This window comes from Halyomorpha halys, unplaced genomic scaffold (genome assembly GCF_000696795.3).
Source record: "Halyomorpha halys isolate HHAL.00 unplaced genomic scaffold, Hhal_1.1 Scaffold2091.1, whole genome shotgun sequence".
Lineage (NCBI taxonomy): Eukaryota > Metazoa > Arthropoda > Insecta > Hemiptera > Pentatomidae > Halyomorpha > Halyomorpha halys.
In genome coordinates this window covers 163,824-181,846 of record NW_027105408.1, presented here as the reverse complement: position 1 = coordinate 181,846, position 18,023 = coordinate 163,824, and the positions used below count along the sequence as shown (strand labels likewise).

Below are 18,023 nucleotides of genomic sequence, written 5' to 3'. Positions count from 1 at the left end.
TTTGACAAATCCATAGAAAAACTGATTTTTGTCCGCTTTTTGTAGAAATTGAAATTTCAGTAGCACCTTATGAGGAAGTACTTTCAAATGATGAAATCATCTAAGTAATCCTATGCTATATTTTAGGTAATGTTTTCACCTTTTGATCAAAAATTTTTTTTCGCTAAACGAGTTGACTAGTTATTTTGGGGGAAAGAATAAGTTATATACAACAATTTTTAATGATTTAAAAAAAATTCATTGCTATCACATTTTAAAATTTAATTACATAATTAAAACAAAACCATGAAACTTCAATTTTCTTTATTTGAATTTTTTGTTCCTTAAATCATTCTTCCTGTGGACTCTTTGAATGATGAAGTTAAATTTATTAGATAAATGTAAAATAATTTTTAAGTACATTAATTTCAGTGTAAAAATTATCTTCAAGTTTTTAATAGTAATCACAAAGTCAGTTATTTGTTTTATTTTACTGAACTTATTGTTTGCTCAGAACTTTATTTATTTTCTTTTAAGAAACTAAGCTTGGACTGATTAAGTGGGGTTCTGCTTTATTTTTGTCAAAACATTCTTCTGATTTGGTATAATATATCTTACATAAATCCTTAAAATTAATTAATATTTCATGTCAATTTAAATCAGTTTTATTTTATATGTAATTTATGCCTACTTTTGTATTTTTGTTTAGTCCAGTATGGAACTTTGAACAACAAAGTAAAATACTAGGAATTACAGTATTTGGTGCATGTGACTGTAAAACTAAGAATTTTAATTTTCATCTATTAAATGTAAGTATATAAGTTAATTATTTTATTTTTACAGGTTCGTATGAATGTGAAATCTGTAAATGATTTTGAATGGCTCAAACAGTGCAGATTTTATTTCAAAGAAGATTTAGATAAGACTTGGATAAGTATAACTGACGTTGTTTTTATTTACCAAAATGAGTATTTAGGTTGTACGGATCGTCTTGTAATAACACCTCTCACTGATAGGTAATGTTCTGCAAAAATAATGTTTTCTATTATTACTTTTTTTAAATTAATGATTTTCATTTAGGTGCTATATAACATTGGCCCAAGCCTTGGCCATGAGCTTAGGTGGAGCTCCTTGTGGTCCAGCTGGTACTGGAAAGACTGAAACTGTCAAAGATATGGGTAAAACTCTTGGAAAGTATGTTGTTGTATTCAATTGCTCTGACCAAATGGATTATAAGGGCCTTGGAAGGATTTATAAAGGTAATACTTATTTTACTAAAAATTCTGAGAGATTTCATACCACTTTTTAAATTATTAAATGTAAAGAAATAGTTTAATTGTAATTTAGGAGATATTTGTTTAAAAATATTGTTACAATAGGACTAGCACAGTCAGGTACTTGGGGATGTTTTGATGAATTTAATCGTATTGAGCTCCCAGTGTTATCAGTAGCAGCCCAGCAAGTAGCTGTTGTTCTCAATGCTAAAAAAGAGAAGAAAAAGCAATTTTATTTTACTGATGGTGATCAAGTTGATATGTGCCCAGAATTTGGTATATTTATTACAATGGTGAATACTTTAGCTTATTTAATTATTGTTATATTCCAAGTTTACTCAGTATTTTAGATATTATATTTCATAGAATCCAGGATATGCTGGAAGAAAAGAACTTCCTGAAAATTTAAAACTTCAGTTTAGAACAGTTGCAATGATGGTACCTGATAGGCAAATTATTATCCGTGTGAAATTAGCAAGCTGTGGTTTCCTAGAAAATATCACTTTAGCCCGAAAATTTTATACACTTTACAAACTTTGTGAAGAACAACTTACAAAACAGGTAAACAATGTTCTAAGTAAAATTTGTATTGTGCTATTTGTAGTATTTTCTTTGTAAACTTGTCAAAATCACTTTAGTAGCCTTTTGTTGATTATTTATTCTTCTTCTTCTATCACAACACAGCACAATAGGTATGATGAATGATTTTTAAGTGGTCCTATTGCTAAGGGTTCCTAGGTCATCTGGGGTTCAGCAAGTTGTTGAAATGTTGTTGCCACCTTTCTTGAGTTTGATTAACTTATTCTACTGAATATGAATCTATCAGTGAGTGATAAGGTTATAATAGAAATTATAAATTGAATAATATTAGAAAAAGTAAATTAGTTGGATTAGATATAGGTTGATTAACTAAAATATAATTTGATAAAAGCAGAATATCTTGCAACATTTTAACTACATTGTAGCTGAGATATTTAAAATAAATTATCCTTGAGAATGACCAGAATGGCCTAACTGTAGGAGTAGAGTAATAAGAAAATAAATATTTTGAGACTACATGAATGGAAATAAAGTTCATATTTTCTCAGTCTCCTTTTGAAACATCATCTCTGTATGTGATGTTGGGACTCTGCAACATTGAAATATCCCAGGATTTTGTATATGTTGGCTTACCAAGGTCCTGGCTGAATAGATTTGGTAGAAACCAAGTATGTTGGAAGACACAGATGTGTACACATGTATTTTTGGATTTGTTGATTTGATGTATTTCCAACTTCTTTTCCTTTCTTTTACTAGTTTTGAGGACTGGTTCTCGTAATACTTGTTACCAGGTTTGAAGACTGGTGACTTCCCATTAGAGAAACCTTTTCCTGAACAATGTCAAGCGACTGGTTCCCTCTAGTGTTGTGGTAATGTTGAAAGATTGGTGGCCTTTCAGTTACTCTCCAACTATCCTAGTTGCTCTATTCTAGCCTATAAATCATTCCTTCTTGCACTAATAACAAGGCATTTAGAGAGATATTATTAACAACCCTTTTAACTGGGACATAGCACCAAAATTATATATATAGTTAAGATATAATATTTAATTATATCTTTGAAATTATAAAAAAATTTCTGAGACTAACCTCTCTTCAATTAATGTCTAGGTTCATTATGATTTTGGATTAAGAAACATTTTATCAGTGTTACGTTCTCTTGGTGCAGCAAAAAGAGTTAATTTCAAGGATACAGAAAGTACTATTGTAATGAGGGTTTTAAGAGACATGAATTTGTCCAAATTGATAGGTAATTACATAGTTTCATATCCAGAAATTTTGGTTGGAGCAGATTTAAGTTTTAATTGTAAAAATACATTTTTTAGATGAAGATGAACCTCTCTTTATTTCTCTTGTTGCTGATTTATTTCCAAATCAGTCTTTGGAGAAGACAACATATCCAGAATTGGAAGCTGCAATTATGGAACATGTTGAAGAAACTGGTCTTGTTTATCACCCTCCTTGGGTTCTTAAAATCATACAGGTACTTGTTTCTTATGCTGAATGTGTGACCATTAAATAAACAATCATTAAATTGTTTAAATATGAAGTATAATTTAATCTAAATTTATTTTATATTAAATATTAAAAATCAAAACTTTTAAAATATTGTATTATAGTTTGTTTTTCAGTGTTTACTTCTTGGTATTAGTTCTAAAATCTGTATGGAATCTAGGAATTGTCTTAATCATAATCACTATCCTTATTGATATTTTTTCTCTCTAATCCAAAGTTTTTTATTCCTTGACTCATTTGCTCACTAACCCCTCAACCCCTGCACTATTGGTTTAGTGCTTTAAAAGTTCAAACAGGATAATCACACATATATAAATCTATAAATAAAAATATAAATGTTGTGTGTTGTAGATGTTAGATTGTTTTTCTGAACATTTTATTGGGCTGTTCTCTCATTAGTTGAGAAGTATAGAGCCTCAACAAAGTAACATCCCTGATGAATTGCTGCCATCTTTTGTTCCGATAAGTAGCCACAACATGATATTGACCAAGAAGCCTTTGGCAAATGTCGGAACAAACATGTCTCTGTTCCTCAGACAAAAGGCATGACACCAAATAGGCTGAAATCTTAAAGAAACCATGCTAATTTTGTGGATATTCCCAATGTTGATGTCAATTTAGAAAGTAAATTCATTGATGGTGAGGTGGAGATCCTCATTAATAAGGTATTGAGTAGCTTCAAGATGTATTCTGTCAAACTCGTCAATTATGACAAAAAACTTAAATAAAATGAAAAATTAAATAAAAACTACATTAATACTTCAAAGATCAGTTTCTGATTCAAGAATTGATATGCTCTTTCATGTAACATATGCTTCCTGTTATAAACATTCAGTAGTTATAAAAATTTATTGATTTGTTTTCCATTTTAATATTGCATATTAAAATTTTCAATTGCTTTATCTTTTATATTCATGTAAAAATTAAAACAAATAGTGTTTAATTTCTACATTTATCTCAAATGTTTCTATGATACTGTCTCTCTCATGTCATTTATCTGAGTATTATTGGGTGAGTGACAATTTTACAGAATACTCTTGATGAAATATGTATGTTCAATGATTTAATTGAAAGTCATTGATAAGTGTCATTTATTTTTCAATTAATACTGTTCAGAGAAAAGTTTATATCACAACAGTCTAGAGTAGGCTTAGTATAGAACTAATCTTATCTCCTGACTCAGCAAGCATCCATAAATGAAAATAAAAACTCTTAATTGTATGATCTTAATTACTAATTTTATGTTAATTATTATTTAATTAATACATTTTCCTTTTTAGCTATATGAAACACAAAGGGTAAGGCATGGCATAATGACCTTAGGTCCAGAAGGTGCTGGAAAAACAACTTGTATACACACTTTAATGGCTGCTTTAACTAAATGTGGAGATTATCACAGGTAAAATAATTGTTAATACTTTATAATAAATAGTAGTACAATAAAGCAGTAAAATAGTCATGGATCATCTCTGGGATCACGAGACCCTCCTAGGTCACACCTGACCTCTATAAAGTGGATGTCTAGGCTGGTGGTTGAGCTTGGGTACTCACCATCTCACCTTCCAGTTTGGTCTAGGTTTCTTGTTGTTTTTTAGTTTATATAGAATAGTTGTATAATTATAATACAAAATATTTATTTACTGTACTTCGCCACAGATTTTATGCTGACTGTTGGTCATTCATCCTCATATTTATTACAAAATGAAAAATAAATATAGAGTCAGTCATAGCTCAGACTACTATTTGAAAAATCTAATTATGTTATATTATTTAGTAAGTAACAAATCTTTGACATTTTGTTGACTTGTAAGCAAGAGGCCAAACAGGTAAACAAAAATCATCTGGTAAGCTGCTATTTGATAAGCTGCCTACTGAAATGAATTACTGTAGCCATTTCATTGCTCTGGGTAATGGAATGCTTTATGCTGAAAGTATTTCAAAAATATCTGTGAGTTAGATCCCCTTTAGTTATACGCTGTACTATTTAAAGTAAACAAATTTAAAAAACTTTTGTGTACTTTTTCAAACATTTCTGAGAGCAGTACTCAATTTGTAGCCTTATAATAGAATTTAAAATATTAAAGTTATTATAATGGTTCCTTTTATATCCCAATATTCTAAAAACATTTACTTTACAATTACTATTAATAAATTTAAGCCTACTATAAAATATGACAAAAAGATCTTTTTTCTCTTGTAACCTAGATAATTATTATCCTTCCATTTGTTAATAAAATTTTGAGATATTTTTTATTTACAGGAGGGAGCAACTATATTATATATAGTAACTATATAATATAATATATAGTATCTAAATAATATATATAGCAACTATATTAAAGTGTAGTATATTTTGTAAAGACTAAACTATTTATCCATCTTTATTGAGATAATATTCATATTTTTCAATCTGAATTTATTTCTAAATCTTATAGTTTTATTTAATATCTGCCTTATTTCTATTAATCAGGTGTAATAGGTTTAGTAACGTGACTATTTTTCTGAAATGTTGAGCCATATCTAAGACAATATTTTTTACTTGCAGCCCTGATGATTTTCTGATATTTTTTTATAAATAAAAAGTTTTATGGCTTCATTGGTATTTCTATATTCTTCTGAAATTTCTCTCCCAATGTAGATAAGTTTAGTATATATTTGGAAATGTATAGTCAATGCATGGGAAATAATGAATGGAATATGGTCCAGGTGCGGTCAAAAAAACTCAAATAGTAAGTGGGTATACTATTTTTATTGAGCCAACATTTCGCCCCATGTTGCAGGGCTTCGTCAGGGCTAAAAAAGATACAAACACTTGACATAGTAACAAAAAAAAAAAAAAAAAAACATAAGTGGAAAATAACAGGGGTATACAATGAAAAGTAAAATTTAATAAAAAAAATTACTAAAAATTTAAACAGTAATAGTAACAGATAGATAAGAGATAAAATAAGAGAAGAAATATTAAAGAAAGTACAAATTAAGAAATGAAAAAAGAAAAGAATAAAATAAAATGATGCGACAGTATTCATACCTGTTTTGACGAAAGTCAAAGTCAGAGTGAGCCGTTTGTATTGGGAGGAGTGGGGATGGCAACATTGGCTCAATAAAAATAGTATACCCATTTACTATTTGAGCTTTTTTGACCGTTTTTTGGACCGCACCCGGACCATATTCCATTCATTATTACACACAGTCAATCAACAATCTTCCATAGGAAATAAACTTTCAATAACAAGTCTCTGTCTGATACATTAATTGTCTAGTAAAATTTAGAGAACAAGTTAATGAAAAAAATTCAATTGAACATCTGGAATCTGGATTAAACGCCCTTAAAGTTAAGATGACCTATATATTTTTAAATAAGTGTTTTGGTCTTCCTTTAGAAGGGTTGTCATGTATTTTTTTTTTTTTTAATTTAAGAATTACCTCGCAAGATGTGAACAATTTTCATAGCAAAACATGGAAACATAGTTTTTATTGTCTTTTAATTCAGATCAAATATTTATTTGGTTACTCATTGGGTATTTATTACTTCTAGGGAAATGAGAATGAATCCTAAAGCTATAACAGCAGCTCAAATGTTTGGGAGGTTAGATGTAGCGACAAATGATTGGACTGATGGTATATTCTCAGCATTATGGAGGAAGACCCTCAAATTGAAAAAAGGTTATTGTAAATATGAGTGGATATAATTACTGCTTAAAGAAACATAATTTAAGACATTTAAAATCTTTTTTTAGGAGAATATGTTTGGTTAGTTCTTGATGGGCCGGTTGATAGTATCTGGATTGAAAATTTAAATTCAGTTCTTGATGACAACAAAACTTTAACTCTTGCTAATGGAGATAGATTAGGGATGGCAGCAACTTGTAAAATTATCTTTGAACCACATAATATAGACAATGCCTCACCTGCAACTGTGTCCCGAAATGGAATGGTTCGACTCTAAGTTTTAGTGTTGTTTTTTTTAATTTATGATTTGATATCATATATGTATACAGTTCATACAAACTTATTTTAAAAGGCATTATGAAAATGGAACAATAAATTCTACACTGTATTGTAATTAAATTAATATTAATAAGATATTTTTCTTTTCATTAAAGGTGTATATGAGTTCTTCAGGTTTAGACTGGCAACCTGTTATTGAAGCTTGGTTGAAAACAAGATCTTTAGTTGAGCAAAGTGTCTTTCGTGCATTATTCGATAATTCCTTTCTAGCATCTTATACTTATGCTACACAAAATCTAAAATTTTCTATGAAAGTGTTACAATGTAATATAATTCAGCAGGTAAGAATATGAAATTGTTATTTATATTTTAGAAGTTGTTGATTTTTCAATAGGTACAATTTTTGTTTTCTTACTATGCTGCTTTCTCCTGTTATTATAGATGGTAATATTTATGCAATCCTTAGTTCCAGTAGAGGAAAAAGTTGTTAAAAGTGAAGATGAAGAAGAAAGTGAAGAAACACCTGAACCATCTAACTCAACTTTGAAGTATATATTGTTTTTCTTAGTATTTTAATTTTAAATTATATCTGACTGTATCATTATAAGAATTTTATAGAAGCTAAGAACATAGTTCGATTAATTATTAAAATTAGATTATATCCATTTATATTTTTATTATACTAATGAAATGCTCTAATGTTGACATTTCTTTTGATACAACTAATTAGTCTTTGTGACATTAAAAGATTATGAAATATTAATTATTATTACTTTTTATTATCCTTATCAAATGTTAAGTACCATGTCATCGCTTAAACTGTGATATCTCATAACTCAAAAAAATCTAAAATAATGACTTAATTTTAATGAGATGGTCGGGACTGCAATTAAGAAGAAAAAAATAGTTTTCAACTATTTTGTTGGTTGAAAAACAATTAAACATAGATCCTTCAAATTCCCCAACTCCTTCAAATTCGCATATTTTCAGTCATCTACACATATTAAAAAAAATGTTTTAATACATTAAATAATCAACATTACTTTCTAGAGACATCTCCTCACCATCATTTTGTAGGATACATATTTAATTTTTTCTGACTTTGAGACTTCTTCAAGATGTATCTTTGAATGAAGCATTAATTTTTTTTGTAATGTATAATTTTTTTTAAAAGTTATAAGGTATCACAGCTTAAAAGGCAATATATAGTTTGCTATATTTATAAATGTATCTTTTACAGTTTATCAGAAGACTTTTTGGGACGTGTTTATCTATTTTCACTTGTTTGGTCAGTTGGAGCATTTTTCGATATTGGAGACAGAGTGAAATTTAATAAATTCCTTCAAGATAAAATGAAAATTCTCAGCCTTCCTGTACCATTAGAGGATGAGGATGGATCTGTATTTAGTTACGGTATTAATGAAGATGGTAAATAATAGTAGTTCTTTCTGTTTAACACATAATTTATTTATTTTTATATTTCTAACATTTTTTATTGCTAGGTAACTGGCAATCATGGAGTAAATTAGTACCTGCATACAATTATCCTGATCAAAGTACACCAGATTTTAATACCATACTAGTTCCAATAATTGAAAGTGTTTGTATCGACTACCTTATAAACTGTATTGCAAGGCAAAATAAACCGGTATTGTTGATTGGAGAGCAAGGCTCAGCTAAAACAATTATGATGAAAACTTTCATGAAAAAGTTAAATACTGAAAAGTATTTAATTAGATCATTCAATTTTTCTTCTGCAACAAGTCCATATCAATTTCAGGTAGATCATATTTTTTTAATATTTATATATTGTTTTAAGCTCAATAGTAGGTTATGTATTTATTGTGAAATATTTATAGACATTGCTTTTTACACTTGTAAGTATATTATTAGCCATTGTTGGAATAAGTTATGTATTATTAATTTTTGAATATCATTAACAGTACAATTTTTTTTTCTAGATAAAATAATGTCTATCTTTTTCATGTAATTTTTTTTTTTAAGTTGAAATAGCCAGATTGGAAGGGAGGAGATACTGTGTCAAAAAAAAAGAAAAGAAAGTTAGAAATAAAAACAAAATTATACCTCAATTTTGACCCAATGGTTTTGATTGCTTATGTATAGTAGGTTGGTAACTTACAGGATAACCACACTGTATGCCCATATGGGAGGAAATGTTCAAAAAAAAAAAAAATTGCTAATTATATTCACTAAAGAATTTTTTATTTAATTTTCTTGTTTATTTCTTACTAAAACTTTATTTTCGTTGTTTTAGATTTTTTTTCATTATTATTTAGATTAATGAGATTATTATGGGGCTGTATTCGGGCGCAGTCTTACCATTCTAAGATCTATTGGTGGTGCAGATTCGAATCCAGCCTGGGCATTGACTTTTCTCATTGAGTGGTGGTCCCTAAAAATGAAAAACTTGACCCCCAACTATGGTTAGGCAGTATAAGGGATGGGAGTCTTGGCCGAAATAAAAAGATTATTGTGGAAAAATCTAAACTGTAAAAATTACTTTGTCTTTTTTAATGTTTATATGTATTTTTAAATTGTATATATTTTTCTTTTTGTAGAAAACTATTGAAAGTTTTGTTGAAAAGAGGATGGGAAATCTATTTGGTCCTGCTGGTGGGAAAAAAATGGTTGTTTTTATTGATGATATTAATCTGCCTCAAATAAATGAATGGGGAGATCAGATAACTAATGAAATTGTTAGACAAGCAATGGACATGAATGGCTTTTATAGTCTTGAAAAGCCTGGAGAGTTCATTCAAATCGTTGATGTTCATTTTGTAGCAGCTATGGGACAACCTGGTTTGAATTTAATTTTTATTTATGTTATATAATTAAATTTATAATATAAATCTAACAACTGCAATATATTATTAAAAATAATATATTTTCTTATACTAGATAATTTAATATATATTTAATAATTGCTGTTTTATTTTAGATTAAGAAAATACACTTTGATTAGTTACCAATGAATTGCTCTGATTAGTTACCAATGAATTACTTTATCTTTATTTTCATATATCAAATAAGTGTTGCAAAACAAACAAAAAAAAAAATGCAAATTTGAAATAACTAAAGAACAAATAAAATATTCACAAATGAAAATAAACTACTTTTTAATATATTTTCATCCTTTCTTTCCTATTTGCAATATGGGTTTCGGAAGAGAAATGTACAAGCCACTTCTTCTAATATGGACATTCAACAACAAAAACATAAAAATTCTATTTCACTTTTATTTTGTATATGAGGAGTTTAAATTGATTTGTTTCAACTGTCTCCTCCCACCATTACAAGAAAACTTTGTAGTAAATGTAGTTGTCCTCACTTCCTAATTGTTTGAAATCATTCTCTGTAATGAGGTAGGGCCTGGTTTCCCTTAGCAGCTTAGCCTTTATAATCTCAAATGTATTGTAGGTTATAAAGACAAACAAATAATAAAATACCATTGAAATATTTTGTTTTAGAATACTGAAAAAAAAAAACACTTAATATTTGATTAGTAAAAATGTAATAAGTAAAATCTTAAATATTCAACTATTAATGAAATGAAATATTTACCATAGACAAAACCTCATTTTTAAAAAATATCATTTTATTAGAAATGAAAGTTTTGTGTTTTTTATTCTGAATAGATGAAATCCCTATTTAATTTTTTTTTTGTTCTCTTTTTATGGGTTGTAAATTTATTATATGAGTGGACTATGACTTTTAAAAATTAGGAAGTCCTTTTTTAGACATTTCCTTAAATGTCCATTTTTCTTCTTTTTTTTTTTTTACTTTTGAGAACTGATCAGATAGTTAGAACTAATCTTGTCATATTCTATTTAATAATCTTTTTTTTCCAGGTGGTGGAAGGAATGATATTCCCTCCAGGCTGAAACGGCAATTTTGTATTTTTAATTGTACTTTTCCGTCAGATGCTTCTGTTGACAAGATATTCCGTATTGTTGGTGAAGGTCACTATAACCTGAAAAGGGGATTTTCGCAGGAAGTAAGACTACTAATAAAAAAACTAGTGCCTTTGACTAGGAAACTATGGCATGAAACAAGGGTAACATTATTTCATTGTTCTGTATTTAATAATAATAATAAAATGTATCTAATCAAAAATTTAATTTTAGTCTCATCTGTTACCAACTCCTGCTAAGTTCCATTATGTATTCAGTCTTAGAGATTTATCCAGAATTTGGCAGGGAATGGTTGGAACATTATCTAATGTTATTGAATCTGAAAGCATTTTACTTCTACTTTGGAAAAATGAAAGTACTAGAGTTTTTGCTGACAGGTAATGATAGTTATTTAATTGTTATCTATTCAAACTCTTATAAATTTTTAATGTAGGTCATTATGGGGTTATGCACCTATTATGATATGCTAATTAATCATCACTTTAAAGAGAAAGAGGAACATGTATACAGTATGGGAGTCAATAGAGTCCTTGTCTGCCTTTGCCCTAGTGCTGAGCACAAACTTTCATAAATTTCCAGACCTGTTTTAGCTTTTTACTTTTTTTAAAGGTTTTATAGCAGTTCTGCTTTATGTTAAAAACATCAAAAATCTCTTAAAATCAAAAAAATAGAATGAGCTGAAATGATCTTAGGCCAAATTAAAGTTATTTAGTTAATCCTCCGTAGGGCATGGGGTCTTTTGACACAAGCTTTTGACATTGAAAAGATGAGAAAAAATGTTCAGGATGCTATAAAAACTTAGAAAAAATCCTCCAAGAGCTGACTACAAAACAAAAACGTTTTGTACATATCCACAGGACAAACATCACACAAAGATCAAAGTCATTCACACCGGTTTTCAATTTCAGGCACTATTTAATATTGCTCGATTTAACAATCTTAAAGTCTCCTCTTCTCGTTTTCAGATAATATTTCACAAGTGATATAGGGCCGTAGCTCTCCGGGGGTCTTAGCAGGGTGGGTCCGGAGGGGAAGGATTGGCTTTTTTTATGTTATGATCTCCTCTTGTGAGAATGTAACATGTCGCACATCGACCGACTTACTCACTATAATAGTCTGTTTGAAAACTCAGATAAGTAAGGCTACCATGGAGGGTGGGAGTGGAGGGTTTGATGCCGTTTTTCAATATCAGGCGCTTTAACACAATAAGTAACTTATATATGAATAACAATGTGAATATATATGAGTAATAATTATTAATATATAAATAAATAAAAATCTAAAATTCCCATAAAAGTGCAGAAAAAAAAATTTAATTCAAATGAGATAGGAGGAGCTCTAATTTGAAATTCATACTGGTTTCAAATATAGATAGTAGTATGCTGGTTTAAATTATGGAATGGGAAAACATATGATTTTCCTTTAACTGATACATTTTGGGAATGCTAAATGAATTTAATTATGGAAAAAGTATGGGGCTGATCAATGATGTGAAATACTTGTGGATAGTTAGCATGGGGTCAATTGATTCTGTCTTGCACTTGCAGATAAATATAGATTTGTCTTTTGCTCTTTATTTTTTAATATTTTTAGTTTTTAACTTGTTTTTCCATTTTAACTAAATAAGCTCTATGACATGACAAAAATTGTCAGAATGAAATAATTAATTATACAACAGGCTACTTTTAGTAACAATAATGAATCAACTGATGTTAACTTTTATAAGTTATTTACACTTTTTACTACAGTCATCTAATTTTGATTGTTTGGAAGTAAAATGTAGATTTTGCAGACATTTAATTCCAACATCTTTAATAATAATTAGTGAATGCATTAAAATACATAAATGTCTTCTAAGAATTCTTCTAAGAATAAAAACACTGTAAAATTATACTGAAAATCATAAAATAAGTTAAACAATATTTGATATATTTCATGTGCATTTAAAAAACAAAATGCATGATTTATGATTTTTTTTTTCTATTATCTTTCTTTCCTTAATGGATAATAGGATTTTGTTTATTTTGATATATACTACTTGACTTGGAAGGAGCGGAGTGGCAAAAAAGACTACCAAAGTGTAATCCTCTATAGGTTATTAATGATAAGATTTTCTATCTATTGAATACAAAACACTGTAAAATTATACTGAAAATCATAAAATAAGTTAAACAATATTTGACAATTAGTTGTTTCATTATTTAAGTAAAATTTTATTTAACCATGAAATTATTTCCAGATTTACATCTTACTCAGACAAAGAATGGTTTGACACCCTATTGATTGATTTGATTGGAACAGAACTTGGTGAAAATTTTAAAGCTATGTCACTACCAAATCCACCATTTGTAGATTTTATGAGGCAAGTTTTTTACATAAATGATATTATTTATGCTATTCTACAATTTCCCTGATAAAAAAATATTAAATTCAATTTTTCACTAAATTTTTTGTTGCCAACATGTCTTTGATCCATTATCAGGTAGTATAAGTGAAATAAATTTATTTATGTGACTAATAAACATATTAACATTTTTTTCTAATATACAGATTTTTTATTGTATATTTACTCATGTTTCAATCTTAAAAAGAAATATTGTTTGATTGTATTATGTATAATTTTACTGGTTTTAATGACCCTTATGTTTCAACTTTTTTTTCATCCTAATATTGAGTTTACTGAGTAATACTGTTATTAAAGGGATGCCCCAGAACCAACTGGCGAAGAAGGAGAAGAAGCTGATATGGAATTACCTAAAGTTTATGAACCTGTTTGGGACATAAAAGAACTTCAAGATAGGCTGGATATGTTTTTGTCTCAATTTAATGAAATGGTCAGAGGTTCAGGAATGGATCTGGTATTTTTTCCTGATGCTATGCTTCATCTTGTGAAGGTCAGTTAGTTTATCAATTTATTAAATAGTTTGATCATTCTTCAAAATATACGTGTTAATAAGACATTTTTTTATTATCATTCATTAACAGATATCTAGAGTAATAAGACATCCACGAGGGAATATTATGCTGATTGGAGTAGGAGGATCTGGTAAACAATCTTTAACAAAATTAGCTTCCTTTATTGCTGGTTATAAAACATTCCAAATTGCTCTAACACGGTAAGATGTTATTTTAATTTTGATATGTGTATAAAGTCAATATCATTGTACTCACAATAATATTGACTCAATAATGTTAGTTGTGAAAAATGGGCTATATGTTGATATGGTTTTGGGAGGGACTCATAGACAATTGATCAATAAATTATGATGATCGTACAATGAATAAGGATGCTCATCAAACTATGTTATCAAATTTTAAACAGAATTAATGAGACCAGTGACTTCAAACCTAACCTAACTACACATTGTTTACACTTCTGAACTGGTAGGTATTATCAAAGACACTCAGAGACATTGTAATACCAACAGAGTATCGATACCCAATGCACATTCCTCCAGATTCTAGTCAAAGGCAATCGATTTAAATATGAAATGTCAAAATGTGAAAAACTAATGTTTAAAAAAAAAAATTTAATTTAAAAAAAAATGACTATGAAAATAACCCTATCTTATTCTCCTATTTCTTCTAAGAGACAGGATGTTATTGCACATCTCCTTAAGTATATTAGAGGATTGTTAATGATGTCTATAATAAATAATGAAACTTAGTATAGTAGTAGGGTACCTTCACACTTACCATTACAACTCTTGGCAAGTATATTCAATCTCTGTAACTCTGAATTTCACCTTGTAAAAAGCTGTTACATCTGCACATGTAAACATAAAGAAAGTGTATTAAAGTGTTTTCAGAAGAGTCTTGAGTTTCATTGGATGTGGAAGGCTCCCGACTACTATACCCAGTTTCATTATTTTTTATGGACATCACTACCGACCCACTAATGTGTTTAAGGAGATATACAATAGCATCTCGGCTCATAAATGAAATGAGAGTATAAAATAGCATTATTTATATAGTCGAGGATTTTTTTTAATTAAATTATTTTTATAATAATGCAGATTCATCAACATTTTTACTAGTGAGTTGCACAGTAATCATAATTCTTTTATCCCCAATTAGAAATTGATGTGATATAGTTATATAAAAAAACTTTAGGAAGAAAACCAGGACGTTTAATTTTTTTATATTCTAAAGTTATAGCTATAAATTTTCAATTTTTTTCCTTTTTTTTTAGCTCATACAATGTGGCAAACTTTTTGGAGGATATAAAATTTCTTTATAGAACCTGTGGGGCTCAAGGCAAGGGAACTACATTCATATTCACTGACCTGGATATCAAGGAAGAAATATTTTTAGAATATCTCAACAATATTTTATCATCAGGTTAATTTTTTATCCCGAAAATTACAATACTTAAATAATTCAAATTTCTGATTTATTTTTGTTTAGCTAGATCTGGAGAGGTACCTCTATCTTTCATTTCTTAATATTACAGTCCATTTCAGAGAGGGTATATGCTCTTTTTCTTCCAACTACTGTTTATTGCTGCCACCAAGTTTAATTAACATATTTGAATATACCTGTTTTTCAAGAGACAAAAAAATCTTTTACTTTTTAAAAGAAAGTAAAAATTGTTTACTTTTAACTTTTTTATTATGAATAATTTTTTTATCTTTGGATCTTTTTATTTCTCTGGGCTCTAATTTTGTTTGTATTGATTGATTTTGCAAACATGATTCTTGTGAATTAATAAAACTAACAAAGACAAAAAGAGCAATCTGGTGTCTAGGATATAATCCTATAAAAAAAAATAAAATGACCAAATTTGTCTCTTTTCAACAGGTTCAGATTGTATTCATTTTCTTGGTCTTTGTTCTTTATTTGTGAGTCTTACATGGTCAGTATCCATCAGCTTTCATTTTACTAGCAAGTTTTTAAGTTAGGGAACATTATTCTTCGCCTGTGATTTGGTTTTTTGTTAATATTTTATGTAATTACTTGGTCTCCGCTGTAGTTATTTTAATGAAAATTTCATCAAATATTATAATAAAAATGAAGAAACCTTTTACCTCCCTTTGTTAGTTTTGGGAGGTCAATATATACAATCTTTGACAACCTCATGATACTGATCATAAAAAAACATCATTTTTTTTTCACTGGAAACTGGGATCTTGTACTTAAAAACTTATCTTCCCTCCATTTTTTTAAATACCTTTTCATTGCAGTTCCTAACATCATTCTATCAAGGCTTCCTACATTTATTGTTGTCCTCTATGGTGGTCCTCTATGGTCCCTATGGGTCTGTATTATCAGCATATGATAAGGACTAGATCAGCATGATCATCTTGTTCCTTTTTCCTTATACTTGCTTTGGACTTAATCTATGTAAGCATTGAATAGAGAGGATATTTTTTGGAAATATCTAACATTTTTCTTCACAAAAAAAAATCAGAACTATAAAAGTAAAAAATATGCAACCAGCTCTAAGTGATATATTTTCTTTTAGAATACTTAGGTAGAAATGAATATTCTGCTCATGAAATGAATAAAGAGCATTGAGATTATTAGCAATTATTGAGAAATATAAAGCATTGCTTAATGAAGTGTGATGGTATATGAACAGTCATTCTCCTCCTCTCCTCTAGTTCTTGATAGAGTTAAACTGTATCCATCTACCTCTTCTCCCATTGACACTACTTTTTTATTTATATTCAGGAAACAGAAAAAAACTATATGAATAGTAATATAGAGCTCTTTGCAGTGAGTAGGATCATCTTATCCCTGAAAATATCATTGCTCCAATGATTATTCTTAGGATGTAACTTTGCTAAATAAAACTTTCTTTTTATCTTTCAAATAGGTAGTCCTCTGATGTGTGATGTTAATTTTTTCTGTGGCTACATCATCATTATACTGTCCAACTGATCTTCACATTAAAAGCTTCACTGAAAGGGAAAAAAAGGAAGTTTTTCTATATTTTCTACTATTCATTGTAGCTCTGAGTTGAAAACCTCTTTATTGTAGACTCAATATAATCATTGTTTCTGATAAAAAGACCTTTTTATATAGTCAATTATTTGATGGAGAGGCTTAGTGTATTGTTGAACAGTCATAAATCGCTATTTTTTCAAATTTCATTTTAAAGTACAGTTTCTAAAAAAACTTTGATTTGATTTCAGGTGTGATTTCGAATTTATTTACAAGAGATGAGCAGTCTGAAATTATGTCTGAATTATCTCCAACAATGAGGCGTGAAAATCCTAAGAGAACATTGACTACAGAAATAGTAATGGAATATTTTATCCAAAGAACAGTCCAAAATCTTCATGTTGCTTTTTGTTTTTCACCAGTTAGTACATGGGAAACTAAAAGATAATTCAGTGTTTCATTTTGTTATGGATTTTGCACTTATAGATTTTATTTTTATTTTCAGGTTGGAGAGAAGTTCAGATATAGAGCTATGCGTTTTCCTGCATTGGTGTCTGGCTGCACGTTAAACTGGTTTCAACCATGGCCAAGAGATGCCCTTGTTTCAGTAGCCAGTCATTTTCTTGTCGATTTCAGCATTGATTGTACAAAAGAAATTAAAAATGAATTGGTAGATGCATTGGGATTTATCCAAGATATTGTTTCCACAACCTCTTCGGAATATTTTCAGAGGTTATCTGATCTAAATTTATTTGTTATTTTAGGAATAAAATCAATAGATCTAAATGTATCACTTCAAGTTGTTTTAAACTGTTGATTTATATTTAAATTAAGTTTTATGCATAGCCATATAAGTTAATTTTATTTTTAGTCTATGAAAAGAGTAATCTGAAATATTTTCAGCACTGGCGTTATGAAAAGAAATAGTTAGTTATATTTGATGAAAC

The 18,023-nt window shown here is 28.6% G+C and overlaps 1 protein-coding gene across 1 annotated transcript in view; it reads left to right on the top strand.

Moving 5' to 3' along the window:
- Dhc1 (Dynein heavy chain 1) overlaps positions 1–18,023 on the top strand; it is a 51,597-nt gene that overhangs the window by 12,655 nt on the left and 20,919 nt on the right. The window contains exons 13-34 of the mRNA XM_024360536.2: positions 823–995; positions 1,060–1,238; positions 1,359–1,546; positions 1,620–1,814; positions 2,903–3,041; positions 3,118–3,275; positions 4,588–4,706; positions 6,846–6,973; positions 7,048–7,244; positions 7,414–7,599; positions 7,700–7,806; positions 8,499–8,686; positions 8,761–9,038; positions 9,838–10,078; positions 11,128–11,333; positions 11,404–11,567; positions 13,430–13,552; positions 13,892–14,084; positions 14,176–14,306; positions 15,383–15,531; positions 17,328–17,497; positions 17,582–17,808. Coding sequence (XP_024216304.2) covers positions 823–995; positions 1,060–1,238; positions 1,359–1,546; positions 1,620–1,814; positions 2,903–3,041; positions 3,118–3,275; positions 4,588–4,706; positions 6,846–6,973; positions 7,048–7,244; positions 7,414–7,599; positions 7,700–7,806; positions 8,499–8,686; positions 8,761–9,038; positions 9,838–10,078; positions 11,128–11,333; positions 11,404–11,567; positions 13,430–13,552; positions 13,892–14,084; positions 14,176–14,306; positions 15,383–15,531; positions 17,328–17,497; positions 17,582–17,808 — 3,839 coding nt within the window. The remainder of the gene's footprint in view (positions 1–822; positions 996–1,059; positions 1,239–1,358; positions 1,547–1,619; positions 1,815–2,902; positions 3,042–3,117; positions 3,276–4,587; positions 4,707–6,845; positions 6,974–7,047; positions 7,245–7,413; positions 7,600–7,699; positions 7,807–8,498; positions 8,687–8,760; positions 9,039–9,837; positions 10,079–11,127; positions 11,334–11,403; positions 11,568–13,429; positions 13,553–13,891; positions 14,085–14,175; positions 14,307–15,382; positions 15,532–17,327; positions 17,498–17,581; positions 17,809–18,023) is intronic.